The 22295-nt window shown below is 35.9% G+C and overlaps 1 protein-coding gene across 1 annotated transcript; it reads left to right on the top strand.

Moving 5' to 3' along the window:
• The first annotated feature begins 210 nt into the window (after window positions 1-210).
• LOC136033772 (mitochondrial chaperone BCS1-like) lies at window positions 211-21686 on the top strand. Its single transcript, XM_065714672.1, has 2 exons — window positions 211-343; window positions 20374-21686. The coding sequence occupies exon 2, from the start codon at window positions 20389-20391 to the stop codon at window positions 21652-21654; it is 1266 nt and encodes a 421-aa protein (XP_065570744.1). The 5' UTR covers window positions 211-343; window positions 20374-20388; the 3' UTR covers window positions 21655-21686.
• Window positions 21687-22295: the final 609 nt, after the last annotated feature.

Genomic DNA, 22295 nt, shown 5'->3' with positions numbered 1-22295 from the left:
GGTAAGACTAAACTTGATGAAACGTATATATTTAAAATCAGCATTAAAATGCGATTCTTTTGATGTAGGTATTGGTATCAAAATTTCATTTTTTAGAGTTTTGGTTACTATTGAGCCGGGTCACTCCTTACTACAGTTTGTTACGACGAACTGTTTGATGTTGCTATTCAGAGGTGATGCATGCCGACATTGTCGACCCGAAATAAAAAAAAATCTGCTCAAATTTCAAGCAAAATATTTAAAACTTGAACACGGAGTCTGTGGAATGAAATAATCTAAAAAGAGATTAGTAAAACATCCCTGAGAAGTAGCCAAAAATTTAATCAGGCGTCAGTTGAAAGTGGTATAGAAACCATTTTTCTTTCTGTAATAAAATACTGTGACCTGAGGTGTTTTCTAACAAAAACTTGCAACCTAGATTTTAAACAAAAATTGGCATTTTGTCATCATCAGCTATTTTTGGTAACACTTCAAATGAGGGGTGGTTTTGCTATTCAAGAAGAAGTTGTGTTATGTGAATTAAACTTTCAGAAATGTTTCCAGGGCCTAAGCTAGGCTAGGAAGGTCTTTTGAAGTATTTCTCCATCCCTTTTCCTCCAAAGGGTAGGCCTACTTACCTTTAATGAACTTGCAAGAACCTTGCGTTATGAAAACGAAGCTTCCATAAAGTGCTTTGAGCTTATAATTTAGTAAAATAATTATTTAGCCTAAATTAGTTTAGGCATAGCTATTAGCCTAAATGTTAAAAAGAATTTTAATAGACTAAAATAAAATATAGGTTAGACCTCTGGGGTTTGTGGAAGTATATAGGCTAGTGAAGGTTAAGAATAGTGACTATCAAGAAGGACACATGCCAGAACAAGTAGCTTGTCTAGAATTCTATTAAACAAAAAGAGAAACATTTCTAGATGCTCATTTGTATGGTTTTGTTTCCATTTTGCCAATTCATTTTCAGCCTTCCCCACCAATGGTCCCATACAGTGCTAGTCCATATAAAAAACTAACTTAAAAAACAATTAAATTTTTACTTTGTAATATATGGTAAGCTTACATTAATTAGATTATTGTGTTCTCATATGTTATTTTAACTAATTTAATATGTTTTTTTGTTAATAAATTTGCAGTTGCCTATATAATTTAGCTAGATGATGAAAGTGAATAAATCACTTAATGTCTTTTTATGCTCTTTCATAATTTAGTAATTGTTCCTTGGGTAAATTACATTGTCAACTGTGAAAAGGCTAAAAGAATCAAAAATATTTGAAGGGATCAAAGAAGCTGAAAGTCACCAAAAGTTCAAAATATGTTTCTTCAAAAAAAACTTGCCATTAAGAAAAAAAATGCCATTTTGTAGCTGATACAGCAATGGTAATTATTATTTCCTTAGTCTGAATAGTAAAATGTTATTTTAAAAAAATATAACAATTTTTAAAAGAGCTATAAACCTCAAAATGACATCAATTTTGCTGTGACATCATTTTTGAGTGTTTTCAGGCTCTTTTTGAAGATTTCAACAAATTTGTTTTCAAAATGACATTTTACTATTAAGACTAAGGGGAATAATAAGACTTCCCTTAATCAACAGTAATGGCAATTTTTTCTTAGTAGAGGTTTTTTTTTAGAATTATAATTTTGAACTTTTGGTTAGCATGGACTGTTTCACTTTTTGGGGCCCTTTAGGGGCTCAAATTGTAGTTTCCCCAGACACAATGATTGAACCATAAAATAGCATAAAAAGGCACTAAATGATGTATCCACTTTCATCCTTGTTAAATTATGTTGAAAACTGTAAATTTATTATTTTTTTTCAACCAATATTCAGCACAATAACTGAGGCTATACTGGATTTTGCTAAGTCAGTGCAAAATAACTAGTTTTACACCAAATTGATCAATAGAAAAACAACAAATAAATATATTATGAAAAGGAGCACAAACTAAGAAGTTTAATGGTAGATTTTTTTTTAGTTTGTATAAAGCCTAGGGCTATATAGAGGGGTCAGAGGGAATGGGAATGAATTGCCAAAATATGAACAAAGCCATGCAGTGGCATCATTGAAGGCGTGGGTAGGAGTTGCCCCCCCTTAGTTTAGAGAAAAATTATTAAGTAGCTTTAAAACTGTTGCTTGTTTTAATTCTCAACTTTATTCTTTACTTTGAGCAGATAATTATTTTTAACTAATACATCCTTGTTCTTAATATAAAAAAAAAAACAAAAAACAGGGGCTATGCTTCCTAATGTGTTCTACATTAATATTTATACAAATATACTGCCTTAAAAACCCTATCATTAAGTTAATAGGTGAGCCTAGCTAATGAAAAAAGTACCAAAATCTACTATACTTCCTGTTTTGTTCAGTTTGGTCTATTCAAATTGTTTTCCCTGATAGGTAAAGGTATTTTATTTCCTAAAATCAGTTCAGTATAAGATTTTCTTGTTTTAACACTTCCAAAAATAAATATGAATACACCCTCTATATCTACAAATAGGACAGACACGGGATTGCTGAAAAACAAGAAACCATTGAAAACAGGAATTTTCTCATCAAAAAACATGAAAAGAAATCATAAAAATATGATTTAAAACCTGGTGCTTTTTATAATAATTTTTATTCTGTAGCTAGATAGGTCAAATTTCCTGTAACTTTGTAATAGAAGTTAGTATAGGGAGAGATCAGCTCCAGAAATAATCTAATTGTTAAATATTTTTACTTCCAATATTTAAGTCAAAACTCTAATGTAGATTCAAATCCTCTTATTTGTAATTGAAATGCCTTGTGAGTGCTTCTAATGTTCTATTCCATGTGTTTTAGATTGACATACTAACCCATAAATATAAATGCCTCAATGTGCAATACCATGCTAACTTGCCATTTTTGCTTCTCTAAATATTTCTTTTTTACCAGCTCCAAAAGAAGAATTGACATAAATGTACTGAGGATGATTTACTGCTACTACTCATATTTTATATAATGCCAGCACTACTTGTGTGACATTTATCTCTGCATCACTATGCTATATGGAATATTTTCTGCAAGTAGGATAAAGTGAATCTGAACAATATATGTATGTTTTTCTCACAATTTAGACATTTTATGCTCACAAATAAGCAGTACCAACCCATACTCTTTATCTATTGTTATCAGTTTTAATATGCAGCACTAGGAGAGCAAGGTTTGCTTGGTGGAGAGTATTTTAGACATACAAAATGTTCAGCTCCCACCCTGTCTTCTGGAAACGTATGCCTCCCTTGCCCAGATTTATATACACACAAAAACTTTTGTTTAATTTTGCTACATTTTGTTTTTTTAACAAATATACAAAGGGGAAGGTAATTTTCCCATCCAATTGGCATCCCTGGTAAGTTCTAATTAATATAAGATTTCTACCATGATGTTGCCAAAAATTGTTTCAAGGGGGATTTTCCATAGAGCAGAATTTCTGCAAGGATGGGAAGAACTTCGTCTGCAAAATTTTTTCAGTAGACAACATCCTTTTTGTTATTTTTATTTTAAGAATGAAAAAACAACCCAAAGCACACTTTTTGGGTGCTGTGTGTCACTTTATAATTGCCTTATAAAGTTAAATTTATAAAGAGCAGTCAAATATAAGAATTAGTTTATAAACAAGCAGTAGTTAGCTCTCTATGATGTCTATGTGTCTGGCTTCTGCCTTTCAGTCCCCAATGTGTCACCCAAATTACACTTTTAGTGTACCTTGTGGCACTTTATGACAGCTGCATTGAGTCTAGGCACATAACAAGATGACAAGATATATCTTTTATGAATCCTTGAACAGCTCTCTATGATTTTCCAGTGCCTCAATAACATTGAAGAAAAATAAGAGTGATCTTTTCTTGCTGTTCAATAAGGGGATTACAATTCAGTTCTCCTGTTTAAAGTTTCAACAATGGTAATTTAAAGGGTATACTTTTTGATTTGTTAAGACATCATTTTCAAATCACATGTAACTGAATGATGCAATGCACAAGGCTGTTGAATAGTGCATAGTTCAACTGCGAAATTTTGTTTCCTATGATAGGCACAGGCGTTGAAGAAGTGGAAGGCGAAAATGAACTTTAATATTTGCAGCAAAGAATATAAGCTTATCAAACTCCATCACCCACCTGAAAGAGTTTACAGTACACTACTGTTGTCTGCATAAACTCATTGCTAGCAGTCTTAGTAAAAGCTGACTCAACTACTTAAATTTATGTTTGTCTGATGTGTGTGTTTTGTGTATTTATGTATTCTATAGTATTTTTGAATTGAATCAAGTAATGTGTTTGCTAAATAGTAACTTTTTTTGTTATTGCTTGAAGAAAATGTCCTATTGGAGACTTAGGGAAGGAATTGGCTATCTTTACGTTTTAACTGCTTAGTACATCTCCCTATCCCCCCATAAGGTAGAGGAGTACGTATGGGGTCCCACGATTGGGACAGCTGGGCTGCTATGTATTATATAAATTATTAATTCAGAATAAGTACATTCTTAGGCTCAGCAATGTAAGATGGCCAAACTTTCAGTTCCTTGGCCAGTTCCATAAAAACCAGCTTCGTCCAACTCTCAACTTTGATGTGGTTTATAATGTTATTAGAAATATAATTTGTGCTGGTATCAATTTTAATTGGTTCAAACAGGCTAATAAGACCAACAGAGGGCACACCTTGCTTTCTTTGGCTCAGAACTAACTTTATAAAGCAACAGAAATTAGAACAAGAAGAAAAAGGTATTGAAAAAGGATTAACAGTGGAAGCTAGTCAACTTTGCCCAAATTAATTAACAAACATGATCCAAATAATGGTCCAATCTCAACTTTGACTGATATTTGTGATGACTCCTTTCAATCAAGAAACTTGATTTTCCCTAGACTATTGGGAGAAAATTTGGAACAGAATCATTAGAATTTTCAGACATCTTTCAAATATATCTGGGCTTGTGTTTTTTTTTTACAAATTTTATAACACCCTTTTCTCCCCAGATGGTTTTACATAAAAGGGGTCTAGAGGGTGCCCAACCCAGGCATAGATATTTTAGGGATGCAAATTTGAAACAAATAATCTAAAATTTACAACCATTTTGTAGAATTTAAATTTTACTTTTATTAAAATAAAGTAGAGGCTGTAGATGGCAGTAAGTTATTTACTGTAATGCTTATGTAGTAATACTTAATACTTACTGCAAGTATAAGCGAATTAGCGTGGCGAGAATCACCACAGCTTTATCCTGGAGGATTGCCCATACCCATTGACTATTGGGATTTGGACCACTTCTTGCCCCCCAATAAATTTTACTGGTTCAAATCTTCTTTTTTTCAATAGGTAATAGGGCTGATGGAAATATGTGGTGTAAAATCAATGAAAGAAGATCAGCCTCTGTTTGTAAAAAAAAATGAATTGATTTTAATTGCAATATCAACAAATCAGTCAGTAAAAATAACCAATCAGTTGGTAAAGTTATTCCCCCCCCTCCCAGACATTAAATGATGTCTCTGCTCTAAGTCTGCATTACTAATGTTCTGAGATAAATTTTACCATTCTTTGGCTAAGATTGTACCATAAGAGATTAATTTGTACTACCTGAACCTTACCATAGATCCTCCTGTGCCTCCAGAGGCACTTAGGGCATCAACAAGGAGTCTCAGTCTGTACAATTTTCTGCTGCTGCCAGAACATCTTCCTACTTGGGCTGCATAAATTTATTCAGAGATCTGACTGGTAAGAATGGTATAATATGTTCTTGGGATGATTCTTCCTTCTTGATCCTACAGGTTGCCACTAATAATTTCCTTATGAGTTCTAAGGTCCTCTATTCCCAAGACATAGCCAAGATATTGCCATCAACATTGACAGATGATATTTATAACATGAGGCTACTACTACTTATAATAACAACTCAGCACCCAGCTGGTTGAGGCCAACACAGCTATGCACGCTCTCCCCAATCTGTTCAAAGCCTCATTCTTTCCTATTTCTTTCAAATCATTCTTATGACATCCTCCCACTCCAACCACAGACGACCTGCTTTCTATTTGGCCCTAGACGGTTTGCCGAAAAGGACAATCTTTGGCAATCTATCATCCATCATCCCCAGAACATGCCCTAGCCATCTCAATCTTTCTCTCTTTATAGCATTAGACAGCGGGATTGAACCACAGTTTTCATATAGCCTATTGTTCACAAGCGGCTGGTAGTTCATTTTTTGAATCTCAACATTTGAGACTTGATCTTTCTTGTGTATGTTAAGGATTCTTTAGAGACATGCATTTTCAAAGGCTGGTAGTGCCTTTGAAAATACTATCTGAACAGTAGGTTTTAAAACACTTGCTGCACATGATGCTTACTGGCACTTATGTTTAATTGATTTTAATGAGAACTAATAAAGAGTTTTAGGCCAAAACTGGAAAAATAAACCCAAAGCAGTAGTAACTCCCAAGATATATGATAAAATTAAATTTTTTGCGTGCTATAATCCTAAAATCCTATGCACATGTTTTGAGGTGATTCTGGAAATTTACATTTATGTGATAACTATTTCAAAACTTGATTAATGTCAACTATAATAAACTAATTTAGTAATGATGAAAATCAATGGAAAAACAAAATTATAAAATGTTAGAAAATAAGTAATTTTACTGTAGCCCAAGTTAAATTAGAAAAATTTGAAGCTGTAAGATAAATTTTCATGTAGGAAAATGTGAACCTAATCCCTTTGAAGCTTATGGATTTCTTCTACTCTCCTGACAGTTCTTGTTTTACCTCCCTCCCCCTGCTCCTGCCCAAAAACAAGAATTAATCTGAATTTCTTTCCCTACCCAGATAAATTCTGGTTATACAGATAAATAAAAGTGTACCACTTGTGTTTAGTAAATATTTGCAAAAAACTATGCAATCAATTTCAGGTTCGTTTTTTGGGAAGTTGGGTGGTGAAACACCAATATAAGTTGTTAAAAAAAATTAAACCTTAATTTCCCAGGGTCCCCCTCTATAGACCTAAGTAAAAAGGAAACTTTTGTGCAGATCTTAATTTATGACAACAGAATGCTCATTAGCCACAATAAAAAAATATAATAATAATAATAAAAGAAATCATCCATGTACACCTATGGTACTCAGTGTAATTTTCTTCTATCAAGTAAAATGCAATGCTCTGAATCAATTACCCAAGTTTGTTTCAAGGTTGATTCTTAATAAATGTATCTATATTTTTGTGGACAATATACCAAGTGATATACAAAGAATAGTTTAATTGTTACAATTAGCAGGAAAACTTCCCACAAGTCAAAATCAGTTATGCAAGTTCTTGCATCTTTGGATAGTACTGTCTAATGTTTTATTAAGTTTCTTCTATAATAGATAGTGTTTGGAAATGCTCAGGCTTTTGAAATGTGTAGCCCCTGTTTTAAAACAATAGAATCCTCAAGGACCAAAGGTTGAATAAATGATCTGTATTTATTTAGGAAAGGATAGTACACTACTCAATTATGCAGATAATATTCTTAATGTAAGCTGAACCCTTATATTGAGGAAAACTTCAAAACCCTCATCAGCCCTTGTTTTCGACAAGAGCAAATACAATAATACAATTTGGGCTAGATTGTATAAAACTACATTCATTCTATGTTTCCTGCACTATCACCTTTTTTGGAATAATTTTACTTGATGATAAAACATGTCCCTGGTCTCAATTTAACATGTATGTACATACAGCTATATGTAATATAGCTGAAAAATTATTGTTGTTGAGTTGATTTGGTATGACTAATTAGTTTTTTTCAAATATATTTTTCGGAGGTTTATGTTCACTTGAGCCTAACAGCTGTGCAATTTTGTTTGTCCATGAAATGTCATTTTATTACCAAATATACCTAATACCCAGATAAACTGCTGAAAAATGCAGAACAAAAATTTGTTATTAGGCTATTTAGCATACTGATGAGGTAATACTGATCATAAGACTGCAATCGATGTTCAATGGAGTATAGTTTTTTTTTTTTTTATGATTTAGCCTTGGTTTTTGATGCTGCTGACAAAGCAAAATTTGTTGGTGATGATAGATGTGGAGATTGGTTGTCTTTGTGTGAGTAGTCGTGTGGGCAGTACTTCTTTTTATTTTTGTCTAGGCCTAGTTCAGCAACCTATAAAAAGCTAATATACAGTGTAATTTTTTCCCAGTTAATGGGCCTTTTGGGATGTTTTTTTTTGGATTGTAAAGTAGTTTTTTTATATTTATCACATGCAGTGCAACAGCGCTGCCTAAGTAAAGAGTACTGTAGGCACAATGTATTATTTATTTAAATTTTTTGGCTTTTTTTCCTTTGGTTTTTTGATTTTCGACCAGGGCACTCTGTATCGAAGGAGTTGTTGTAGAAACTTTGAAAAGTGCTCATTCGATTAGAAATTCAAGGAGGTAGTGCCCTTCTTTATAGTTGGAAGTGTTTGGATGGCAACTAACCCCCTCACACGCCTACCATTTCCCCAAACAAGTCCAATCAAAATTTTGAGATAACCATTTTGTTCAAATTAGTTAAGAGGTCCGAAAATTATGTCTTTAAGGGTGACAATCTCTTCCCCCACAACCCTCACGGAAAGGGTTGTAGGTTTTGCCCTGGTAGTCCAGGAAAGGAACGGTTTGACCCGAAACAAATTCGCAAACGAAAAGATTCTTTGACTACCCAACTCAAAAAAGATGTGCTGATTCTAAATATGTAAATATTTGTCAATATATGTAAATATGTAAAATATTTTATATAGGCTTACAACAACAAAATTGATGTCTAGAATGGTGTAAAAGGTCATAGTGATTATGAAAATCACCTTTACATGAACCTAAAACTAAAAATTATGTTTTTATGGCACTTGGTATCTACCAAGTGACATATAGCGATCGCAAATTCTGTTGGTAGGTCTGTTGGTCTGTCTGTCTGCCCTGGTTTTGCTAGTTTAGGCACCTACTTGTGGAAAGAATTCCACTGTACTTGTTCGGGATGTTACGTTTCGTTAGAAAGAGTGGCAGGACTTGTGGTACCCTACATGAGCAGCATGTAGATCCGCAGTGGCAACAAGTATTCTCGTCATTACTGCTCCTGACCAGTCGTCATTTCTCTGTAATGAGCAGTAATGACTAGAATACTTGCTGAAACCCAACCCCTAACTACCCCAAAGAGAGCAGATCCAGTACGGTTACGTCAATCACGTATCTACGACATTTACTTATTCTACTCACCAAGTTTCATCCCGATTTAATCTACTCTAAGCGTTTTCCAAGATTTCGGGTTTCCCCCTCCGACTACCAATGTCAACAGATCTGGTCGGGATTTGAAATAAGAGCTCTGAGACATTAGTTCCTTCTAAATATCAAATTTCATTAAGATCCGGTCACCTGTTCTTAAGTTAAAAATACCTCTATTTTTCTAATTTTTCGAAACTAACACCCTCCCCCCCCCAGCTCCTTCAAACAGAATGGATCCGTTCCAATTATGTCAATCACGTATATATAACTTGTGCTTATCTTCCTCATCAAGTTTCATCCTGATCTCTCCACTCTAAGTGTTTTCCAAGATTCCTGTTTCCCCTCCAACCCTCTATGTCCCCAGATCCGATTCGAATTGAAAATGGACTATATGAGACATAAGATCCTTCTAGAAATCAAGTTTCATTAAGATCCGATCACCCATTTGTAAGATAAAGATACCTCAATTTTCAGGTTTTCCAAGAATTCCGGTTTCCCCCTCCAACTCCTCCCAATGTCACTGGATCTGGTCGGGATTTTAAATAAGAGATCTGAGACACGATATCCTTCCAAACATCAAATTTAATTAAGATCCCATCATCCGTTCGTAAGTTAAAAATACTTCATTTTTTCTATTTTTTTCCGAATTAACCGGCCCCCCTCTCCCCCCTGCAGATGGTCAAATCGGGAAAACGACTATTTCCAATATAATCTGGTCCTGTCCTTGATACGCCTGCCAAATTTCATTGTTCTAGCTTACCTTGAAGTGCCTAAAGTAGCAAAACCGACAGACAGGCTGACAGTTTATGTTAAAATAGAGGTGAGTTTCATAATCACCATGATCTAGTACTCAATTCTATACATCAATTTTGTTGTTCTACGCCTTTATATGGAAAAATCATTGGGTGATAGTTGTCATTTTACATTTTAAGACCAATTTATTTCGGATTAAGAGTGGTTTAACATGAATTTCATCTTCTTAAAATCAACCTCAACTTAAAAGAAACCTAAGTGTTAATTTTATGTTAAAAAAAGTGATTTTCGTAATCACCGTGACCTATTACACTATTCTAGACATCAATTCCGTTGTTGTACGCCTATATACGGAAACACGAAATTCGCCCCCTCAAAATCAACTTCAACAAAAAAAAAACACATTTGTGAGGCAGCTAGATGAGCCAACTTTGCATATTTGGAATCAGCACATTTTTATGAGCCGAGTAGTCAAAGAATCATTTCTCTTCCAATTGTTTCCGGTTTGGCTCTTTTTTTCACACTCTTCATGGACTATGGGGGTATTTAAGGCTTATGTATACAGGGTAATCGTATAAACTTTGGAGGGGATTCACCGGATTTGTAATCAGAAGTTATATTGCGCTCTTTAATACTCAGAGTGATTGGAGGTTGGATACCCCCCCCCCACACTTCGTATTTTTCTGAAATGTATATGCCATTTGAGATGGCCATTTTTGTTGTAGAAACTTCTAAAAAGATTCATTTGATTGAAAATTGAAGGGGCTAGTGCCCCTTTTAGTTGTCGAAAGGAAAGGGGGCAACTAACGCCCCTCATGTGCCCACCATTTCCCCAAACACATCGAATCAAAATTCGATACGTCCATTTTGTTCAACGTAGTTAAATGATCCGGAAATTATGTCTTTGAGGGTGACACCCCCCAGCCCTCAGAGCAAGGGCCGTAGGCTATGCCCTAGGGGCATGTAAAGTTTTATAGAAAAGATGGTCGTGTAAACTTCAGAGGGGGCTAATTGGATTAGTAATCAGAAGTTCTAATGCCTCTGTTAAGATTCAGTGGTCGGAGAGTGGATGCCCCCCACACCTCGTATTTTCCTAAAATGCATCTAGAAATTTCGAGATGGCCATTTGTTGTCGTAGAAACTTCAAGAAAGGATCTTTCGATCGGAAATTGAAATGGCCGTTTTTAATAGTCAAAAGTGATTGGAGGGCAACAAGCCTCCCCCCCCCGTCACGCCTATCAAATCCCAAAACGCATCCAATTGAAATTTCAAGAGAGCCATTTCGTTCAGCGTAGTTGAAAGGTCTAGAAGTAATGTATTTGTGGATGACAACCCTCCAACAGCCCTCAGCGCAAGGGTTGTAAGTTATACACCGAGGGCATATAAGGATCTTATGGAAAGGGTGGTCATATAAAGTCTGAAAGGACTCATTGGATCGGGAATCAGATGTTCTAGTTCCTTTTTAAGAGTCAAAGTGATCGGGGGTACCCACTTCCCCACCCCTCTTATGTTGTATTTTCCACAAATGCATCCAATAAAAATTTTGAAATAGCCATTTGTTCAAAAATAGTCCAAAGATCACATGATAAGGCTTTGGAAGCGGACAGAATTCCCCCGAGTCTTACGGTAAGGGTTGTAAGTGCTCAATTGATCTGAATTGTATAGTTGTAATTCCATTTCAAGAGTCAAACATGATGTAGAGCAACTAGCCCCCCCCCCTTTCCTGACATCCTCTTTTCCGAAAACGTGTTCAAATGGAACTCTGATATAGCCATTTTGTTACCAATAGTTGAAAAATCATATAACAATGTCTTTAGGGTGGACACAATCCCCCAGAGCCCATTGGCAAGGATTGTAAATTATGCCCAGGGCATATAAGATTTTTAAGGAACGGGTAGTCGTATAAACTTGGATCGGATGGAGCTCATTTGATTAGAAGTAGACAGTTTTAGTGCCCCTTTTAAGAATCGAAAGTGAATGGAGGGCAATCAGCCCCCTCCTCCAAGTCTAGCATTCCCCAAAACATATCTAATCGAAATTTTAAGAGAGCTATTTTGTTCATCCTTGTTGAAACGTCCAGTAATTGTGTTTTTGGGGATGTCAACCTCCACACAGTCCTCAGGGAAGGGCTGAAAGTTAGGCAATTCATACATGTTTGCACCTAGTATATGTTATTGAGAAACTATGCATGTTTGAACATTACTTTCCAAGAAGATGAAGGATATTCGGGTGAGACTTTCAGAGAATGTTGTGGTAAGTGTTGAACTCAATCAAAACACGTTATGTGTTTACGGATTGCCAAAATAGTGCAACACAGGAATAACTAAGTATACTAATTTGGAAAATTCAGGAAATAATAAGGGAGATGATCCAAAAGGCAATAATTTCATGCTACCAATACTATTCCAACTACTGCCACTACTACTACCTCACTGCTACATTTACAGTATTAAGAGGAAATTCGAACTAAATCAAAAGACGTTATGTGGATGCACATTGTAAAGATGCGGTATCTCAAGAATTGATTTGGGTTTTAAGTTGGAACTTCCAGAGAAGACTTAAAGGGGAAGGTCATCTCACACGAAGGCAATGTGTTCACACTACTACTAATACTACTGCTACGGCTACATTTACTACTACTACTACTTCTATTGCACCTACTTCTAGGGATAAGGGCGTTGAGATGAAAATTTTAAGAAGTAGCCTATGTGAATATACAGGTTATCGAAAGGACATATCAGCAACGCCATAGCGACAGGTAACCGTATTAAGTTGAAACTTCCAGGACTTGATAAGAGGGATGTTCTACTGACCAGGAGGCAATAAGTTAATACTTCTGCTGCTACTAGTGCTATGGCTATTCAATATTGTTACTAGTAGTACCAATAATGCTACTGTAACTTCGATCTCAACTATGCCTAAGGGTATGAAGGTGGAAATTTTCAAGAAATATTGATAGGGGAAAATGAACTGAATCAGAACATGCCCTCTGTATGCAGGTTGTCAAAAGGATATAACAATAGTTTGGGCTGTGAAGTTGAAACTAACAAGACTGGTTGTGAGGGATGTTGAATTAACCAAAAGAAAATATTTTCATCGTAATGCTGCTGCTGCTTAAACTCACGCTATTGCTACTGTTACTATTATGAATACTTCTATTACCTCTACTGCAATCAAATTACGGATATTAAGGTGAAAAGTTTGGGATGTATAGAAACTATATTGAACTAATTTGAAACACACTGTGCCCACACAGGTTGTCAAGGAGACGCGTCAGAAATGCTTCAGAAACGGTTGATGGTATGTATTAAGCGGAAACTTTCGGCGTGTGTTGGAAGGGATGTTGAAGGAACCAAAAGTGTTATGCATAAACTGCTACTATAACTATGGCTACTGCACAAGCTAAGGGTATTAAGGTGAAAATTTTAAGGAATATTTTGGCGGATGTTGAACTAAATTAAAATTAACTATGAGCATCTGGACTTTAAAAAGGTAGCAAAGGAATATCTGAAGAACAACTTATATCATTAATTTAGACCTTTAGGGTAAGTCGGGGGGACCTTGAACTAGCCTGAAGGCACCAAGTGTTTACTTTTGATATCACCATTACAGTGAGTGTAACTAATGACGCTAAGGGTATTAAGATGAAACTTATAGGGAACGTTTAGGAGTTTCAATTAAACAAAAACTGTATGCATGCAGGTTTTCATAGCAATATATTAGCAATATCATATGCAGCACCACTCTGTAATAGCCATAAATATCATAGAAACTTTTAAAGGAACTAATTCGATTCAAAATTAAAAGTTCTGGTGTCCTTTTTAAGGATAAAAAGAGATGGGAGGCAAGTAGCCCTTCTCTCAAACCCATTCTTTTTCCAAACGCATCCAGTCAAAATTTTGAGACAGCCGTTTTGCTCAGCATAGTAGAACGGTCCAGCAACTATGTCTTTAGAGATAATTGACCTATTATGCTTTAAAACTAAATGTTGCTTTAAACTAAATAAAAAAAGAATTGTGTTTATGGTTGCTAATTAGAAACCTCAGCATTATACGAGAATGACTGGGGGTATTCAGTTGAAACTTTTAGGGCTACTACTATTACAACTTTTGTTCTTTCAATTAAAATAAATAAAAAGAGCATAAGTGTATCCAAATTGTCAAAGAGTATAAATAAATTTTTTTGGAAATAATATGTCAACCCCCCACAATTACACAGCTGGCCCATTATGTTTTAAAACTAAATGTTGCTTTAAAATAAATCAAAAGGCATTGCGTTTATGGTTGCCAATAAGACACCTCAGCAATATATTGAGAACGACTGGGGTATTTTTCAGGTCAACTTCAAAAGCTAAAAAATTAAATTAAAAACTACACATTGTGTCAGGATTAAAAATTGCTAGAAAAAATTTTCTCCAGCAAACAAATAGCAATCTATACTATGGATTCTTATAGAAAAAAACTAAAGAAATGTAAAATATTATTTTTTCCATTATTTTTTTCCCAAAAGACTGTGCCAATAAAAACGAACAAATATTAATTTTGAAAACTTTTTTCACAAAAGATTTTCAAATAAAAGTAAAGAGCTCCATTAAGCCAAGAATGGGCAGGAATAAAGTCAAATAATCTTTCCAAGCGAAAACTACCACAAATCACTATCAGTAAATAAATGAAACTTAAAACGAACAGAAATTACAATAGATAGTTGAGTCAAACTCAAAATGAGTAAAAATTAACATGAGTAGAGCTGATAACCCCCATGCCTTCTCAAGACCAGAACATAATTTAAGTTTTACTAAAAAAAAATACGTTTTAAATGTTTCACTTCTCTTACTTTCATAAATAAAAAATTATTAAAACTGCAAGGAATAAATATCAGTGTTTTTCAATTAAAGTGACAATCCACGGTCATTTCTTTGTAGTTTTTATTTCATTTCAGTAAAGCGCAAGTTATATTCTGGTCTTGAGAAAGCTTGGGTGTTATAAGCCCTACTCATGTTAATTATTGCTCGTTTTGAATTTGACTGCTATTTATGGTAATTTCTGTTCGTTTTCACTTTCATTTATTTATTGATAGTGATTTGTGGTAGTTTTGCGCTTGGAAGATTATTTGACTTAATTTCTGTTCATTTTTGGCTTCTTGGAGCACCTTACTTTTCTTTCAAAGACTTGGTTTGTGGGAAAAGTTTTCTAAATTAATTGAATAAAACAACTTGAATTCAAACTTGCATACAGGTAATAAATAAAATAAATGACTAAATTCTTGATAATGGGCTCTTTACATCTTTGAAAGTATTTGATGAATGTATGCACTGGGACACCATCTGATGGTAGTAAACATTATATTTGGAGAGATCACTCCTCTTGGGTAATATTAGCAGTTTGGCAATGACAGATTAACAATCACAAACTCTTGAGATTTTTTTGTGTAAACATCTAGGTGACGTTAAGTAATTTACCTTTTAGAGCATTCTCCTCCTAATATGAAAGTAAGATAACTTTTAGCAGCCTGGTGTCTTAAAATTTACTATATAAAAAACATAAAAGTTAAAACTAGAAAAAAAATCCACATAAAAGGGGTGCTATTGTCCCACAAACGTCCCGCTCCTTACGTAGGAATTTTGACATATTATAAAAAATATTCTTACCCTGAATAAAGGATAAGTTATAAAATATTGTGGCTTAAAGGGGGGGGGGTAAGGGTAGTATTTTTCGTAAATGGGATAATTTGTTTTAGGTTTTTATGCTGCTTTTTACTTTCTTGTGAGAAAACTTGTTTGTTTTATCCTAAATCATATTTTTTACTCTAACTCAAATTAAAGTTGTGTTGTTCACCTCCCCCCATACCACTGGCTAGAATGTCATCTCTGCTTTCCTAAAAACTTAGTAAATTCCTTTGAACATCTCAATTTGTTTTTATTTGGCTACCATTTTCGTATACTTTTGAATGAAATGGAATTAAAAAAATAAATAGTATTAGAAAAAATATTCTAAAAAATAAGTTGTCGCAAATCTCACAAAATATATTTAAATCACAAATATATTTATTTAGATTTTTGAGACCCTTTGTCCAAGAGCACAGGAGTTTGAGTCCTGGTGTTGCTGGTTATTTGGTTGGAATAGGGGTCAGAGACGTGACTCTGTAAGCTCAGGAAGAGTCAACCAAACTCTAAGTGGGAAAATTCCAAACGCTGGCTGAAGGGCCATGAAATGGAGATCAGGACCACTGTTAGGGATTGTAAAATCTAGTGATGTATTTTTTACTATTACTATTTTAAGGAACTTTTCTCCATGGGAATAAGATTAGTTTTTTTTCTATACATATGTAATGACAGGAAAAGCATTGTTCAAATATATACTGCTTCCAAGCCACAAATTATACTCTAGCCTTTAGCATACACTCCTCATACACTCCTACTCGTGATGCAAATATTGCCACTAAAGATGAATTCTATGCGGATTCGCAACAAGTGTCTTCTTCCTTCAGTTGCTGCACGAGACTACGCAACAAGTGTCTTCTTCCTTCAGTTGCTGCACGAGACTACCTGATTGCTGCTGGGGACTTCAATGTGAAAGTTGGATTGTCTTATCATACCCCGATCCAAGTCCTTGGAAAGTTTACACTGGGACTTAGGTGTGGCAATGGGTAAAGACTGGTAAAATATGGCCGGATGAATTATCTTGTCACCACCTCCATATTTTAGTACAAGCCATCTATTGACGTGGCACTTAAATGACGGTGTTACTAAGATTCAAATCGACTTCAGTCTCGGTTGCCAACACCAGAGAAGCTCAATAATAGACTAGTGAACTTGTAACAGTGCAGACACAGGCTCAAAATGGGGGTCTGATTACAAGCTAGTCCTTGCAAAAATCCTGCTGCGTCTTGCTGCTCGAAGAGAAAATAAACCAAAATCCCGAATTTACCTTGGCAAGTTGCAAGATGAAGAAGTTCGACAAACTCTAAACCTGAAAAACCGTGACAATGAGCAAAGATGGGAGACCTTCCAAACAGTAGATAGAGAGACAACCAAAGAGATCCTAGGCCGAAAGAAAATGAAACGACAGCATTGGATTACCACCAGAACCCTGTCAGTAGTTTGGGACCGAAGGAAAAAGATGAGTGGCGCTATAAATGTCACAAATGAGTTGCGCATACAGGTTAAGAGCTCTGCTCTTCTCGACCGCCACGGAATGTTGGAAGAGACTGCTTTGTCATTAGAAAAGGGATCAGGCGCTCATGACACCCGCCAAATCTACCAGCTTCTCAAGGAACTGACTGGTAAGAAAGCTGCTGTGCCTGGAGTTGTCAAAGATCAGAAAAAGTCAGTAATTGTGAGAGGTGCTTTTGACCAGATGGAAAGATCACTTCGAAACCCTACTTAACCCATCCCCATCATCAACTTCAGGTGGTTTCCCCCCTTCGTGTCCTAAAGAACCTTGTAATGTCGAGCTGGCCGCCCTAACAAGAACGGAAATACTCAAAGTGACCAAGGTTCTGAAGAACTACAAAGTCCACTGCCAAACAGCTCCACGGCATCCTTGAATAAGTATGGAGGACCAACAGTTTCCCAAAGGATTGGTAGATATCAGTTATTCTCCCATTCTACAAGGAGACTGATGAAACTGAGTGCAAAAATTACCGGGAATAAGTCTAATTGACGTTGCGGTAAATATATTTGGGATTATTCTCCTTAACTGCTTCAAGAGGGCGAAGGAGAAAAGAATCAGTGAAAACCAAGCCGGCTTCCATCCTGGTAGAGGCTGCACTGACATTTTGTTTGCACTCTACCTCACTTTTCATCAGTTTCAAAGGTATAGTTTGCTCCTGATTCTGATATTTCTGGACTTCGTTGCCACTTTCGACTCGATCACTCACCAAAAACTACTGGAAATTCCAGAAAATGACGGAATGCTCCGGAAATTTGTCAAATTGCCTAAAGCATATTATGACGGGTCAGTGAGCCGAGTCCGAGTTTACAGAGAAAAGACTGAAGAATTCCTGGTTGACTTTGGAGTAAAACAGGGCTGTGTCCTGTATTTGACTACGTTTAGCTACTGTTTTGATTGGGTGCTTGAGAGTGCCCTATCTTCTTATCCAGGATTTCAGATTGGACAGAATCTTTCACTTGAAGAACTTGACTACGCTGATGATGTCGGAATCCTCTCAGACCCAGTGAAAGCCCAAGCTATGCTCGATGATGTGGGGATTTGGGCAGATCATATTGGCTTGAAAGTCATTACAGGGATGACAAAATTTATGGCAGTAAATGACACCTATCCTTTTTCGCTAATTGAATTCAAGACCAGTTGGATCAGATCGACAGTTTCCCATTTCTTGGCTCCCAGTTTTGTATTGATGGATTTTCAGACGCCGATATTCAACAGCGATTGCAAAAAGCACAATTGGTCTCTGTTTACCTCCAAAAACCATTGTGGAACCGGTTGAAATTAATATACCTACTAAAGTTCGAGTCTACTCGGCTTTGGATCGAACAGTCCTTCTTAATGGATGCAAAACTTGATCAGTGATACAACTATATGAAAATAAACTGAAAGTTTTTTAGCATAACTGTCTGTGTAGTATCCTCAGGATACACCTGTGTTCACATATCAAATGTGGATATACGACGAGTATGTGGTATCAAGATATGCATTGCATAAATATCAAGGAACGTCGATTGAAATGGTTGGGTCATGTCTTACGAAGGCCACCTGAGTACTTGCCTCACCGAACCCTTCTAGTTGAAACCCTCAGCTCATGGAAAAAACACCACCAAGGTGGACAGAAGAAAAAAAGGTAGAACCTGGTTAAATCAGATCTTGAACTTATTGGGGATTTCAGGAAGTTCGGTCACAGATGCACTACCCAATGGCCCCCCATTGCAAAGCAGCTGGCAGCAGACCAAACTACGTGGCCCAAACAGGTCCTGAAGATCCATGATGCCGGGCAAGGTGGAAACGCCTGATTCCCGCCGCAAGTAAAGTAAGACACTAAGCAAAGATAGTAAACATTATAGTAACAGAACTCTTACTTCATTTAATTCAGAAGGTCTCTATTCGTTTTTCAAAGGCGATTCCAGTTTATATACAGCCCCCCCCCCTCTTGTGCCTTAGGGGGGGAGAGGCTGGTATGTATTTGAATTTAATGTACCTCTGAAAATCTGATAAATAGACATTTTCTCAATGTAACTATGTAAGAATTTTCTTATTATGGTGTTTAGTTCAGAAGAGAACATAAACTACACTATTACAAAATATCTGGATTCGCATTTAATTTTATAGACATGTACCTACAAACAAAACACTAAAAAAACGAAACTTTAGACCGTTGGTTTTACAATCCAGGTGTTAAGTTTCATTATTTAGGTTCTCTATCGCTTACATACTTACTTACTTTCGGCGGGAACAAGACTAAGAAGGAAGAGCTGTCCTGCCCAGGACCAATGGATTTTGCAATTACTTTTGACAATCACTATGAACTGTTGATTGCAGCTGCCTTTGTGATCTTCAGACAGTCCTTGCTCCGTTTCCGACCATACCTTCGGAATCCCTCTCCATGGTTCGATGTCATCTGAGTTTTGGCCAAAAAATTTTCTTATATCCTCCTGGATGTCATCTCAGGGAAAGTGCTGGCTCATATATGAGGACGTCTCGATATATAGTACCTTGACGGCGACGCAAGGTGTGGCCAAGGAGCTTGAGGCGACGTCTTTTGATGACGAGGAATAGCTCTTCATGCAGTGACTTTTAAGCAAGATTCAAAAAAGCATGTTTATCTTCAGGGATGAAAGGTTATGTAAATTGGCTAATTAGTCTATCTTATATTTGTTCTTATGCATTTTAGTGTGAGAAAATTTGTCTCCATAGAAGTTGCTACGCTAAAATTATAAGTAATATCATAATGCGATGACGTAGTTTTGTCCTCATTAGTTGTGTTTTGTGGCATTTACTTGGAAATAGAACGTTCATTTTGTACTCACTATCAAATACGCCAGAAACAAATAATACTTATTTTTTTTTTGGCAAAATAGAGTAGCCTTTGCTTGCCCATCCTTTTTTTTGTTTTTTACAAGAAAGACTGAATTAGGTTTTATATTTTGAGTCAAATTAATGCAGCAGCAGCATATCTGGGTGGTGTATTTCAACAGTAAAACAGTGACTTAGTGTCGGGAAAAAGAGATTGAAGTTAGTTTTTAGTTGAAACCGTCTGTAAGGAAAGCATCACCTTTTTTTAAAACAAAATTCTTCTTATGACGTAAAATTTAAAAAAGCTGAGGGGTCGAAAAAAAAAAAACTCCCTCCATGAATATCGTCAATAGATAGTTTTTTTATTTTATTCTAACTGCTTAAACTTACTGCCTAAAGTATAACTGCTTTTTTTTTTCTAGGAAATTTTGTGAGCAATGGGTCTCCTTGAGTACTTCAAAACTTTGTCGGAGAATCCATACTTTGGTGCTGGATTTGGGCTATTCGGTGTTGGAGCTGGTGCTGCTATTTTGAGGAAAGGGTTTCAAATTGGATCAATATACTTTAGAAGAAATTATATGATTACCCTTGAAGTACCATGCCGAGATAAAAGCTATCAGTGGCTGTTACAGTGGATTACTGAAAAGGGGGCTCGAAACACCCAACATATTAGTGTTGAAACCTCATTTGAAGAGTCGGCTGACTCGGGGAAGGTGAAAACCTCATATACATTTGTACCTGGTATTGGAACACATTTTATGAACTATAATGGGCATTGGATTAGGGTTGAGAGAAACAGAGAACAACATACTTTGGATTTGCATATGGGTATACCATGGGAAACTGTGACGCTTACCGCTCTTGGAAGAAACAAAGGTCTATTCTCAGATATGCTGGAAGAAGCACGGACATTAGCCTTGAAACAAACAGAAGGTCGAACTGTTATATATACCCCTATGGGCGCAGATTGGCGTTCCTTTGGCCATCCTAGGAAACGGCGGCCTCTTAGTTCGGTTGTTCTTGATAGAGGTGTGAAAGACCGACTGGTTGGTGATGTAAAAGATTTTATTGGTAATCCAAAGTGGTATAGAGACCGTGGTATACCTTACCGAAGAGGTTATCTCCTGTTTGGCCCACCAGGTTGTGGGAAATCCTCATTTATTACAGCTCTTGCTGGTGATTTAGAATATTCGATTTGTATTTTGAACTTGAGTGATAGAGGTCTTACAGATGACAGATTGAATTTTTTACTCAATACTGCACCAACTCAAAGCATAGTGTTACTAGAAGATATTGATGCGGCTTTTGTTAGTCGTGAGAAAACGTCAGAAAATAAGGGTGCATATGAAGGTTTGAGCAGATTAACTTTTAGTGGACTTTTGAATGCTCTTGATGGGGTTGCTTCTACAGAAGCTCGAATCCTATTCATGACTACAAATTATGTGTCGAGATTAGACCCAGCTTTGGTTAGGCCGGGCAGAGTTGACGTTAAAGAGTGTTTAGACTATTGTACAGATTTTCAAATTTCTGAACTCTTTCGAAATTTTTACCCTGAAGCATCTGAAGCCCTAGTTGAAAAATTTGTCTCTCAGTGTGGCGAACAAAAGAAGAATATAAGTGCCGCAGCTATTCAAGGACACTTTTTAATTTTTAAAAATGACCCAATCGAAGCTGTGGAAAGAATAGATCTATTAATTGGATAATTATTAAATTTTTGGTAAAAGTTGGGTTTTGATTTTCTGTTCTTCAACTTATTAGTACTTTTCTGGTTCAAAGGAAGACTTTTTATTAGGGGGGGGGGGGAGGGTACAAACGTTTACTCTACAAAATAGAACTGCCACTTTCGGTTATCAAACTATACTGATGTCATGACTATAACATGTAGGTGGTGTGAGCTGATAGATTTTGGTAATTTGAAAGGTCCTGTTAAATATTGTTAATGTTGATTTAATGTCCTTCTGTTCAAACTAAGCAAATTCTGTTTGTCTCTTGTCAATCTCTTTCTTAATATCCTATTTTCTAACTCACAGATACATTGCAGAAATGCAGGGAGGGGGACAATTGAGGGAGGTAATTGCCCTCCCCTGAATTTTGAATTGCACCTTTTTTATACCTTCATAAACAGAATCCTTGCCCTCCCCCCTCCGTGTATTTTCGTTGATTTGTACCCCTGGGGAAATTGAGCTTCTAACATTAAAGCTCCAAGGTATTTTGCTGTACCTTGGGTGCCTGAAAAATATTCTTGTACAGCTCAAAACTGGCCTAATAAGATTCAGACAAGCCAAAATGTATTTTCCTGTTTTTTCTTGTGTTCAAGTTCAAGTTCTATTTATTTTCATAAAAT

Source organism: Artemia franciscana, chromosome 12, assembly GCF_032884065.1.
Source record: "Artemia franciscana chromosome 12, ASM3288406v1, whole genome shotgun sequence".
Taxonomy (NCBI): Eukaryota; Metazoa; Arthropoda; class Branchiopoda; order Anostraca; family Artemiidae; genus Artemia; species Artemia franciscana.
This window is presented reverse-complemented; position numbering and strand designations above follow the sequence as displayed.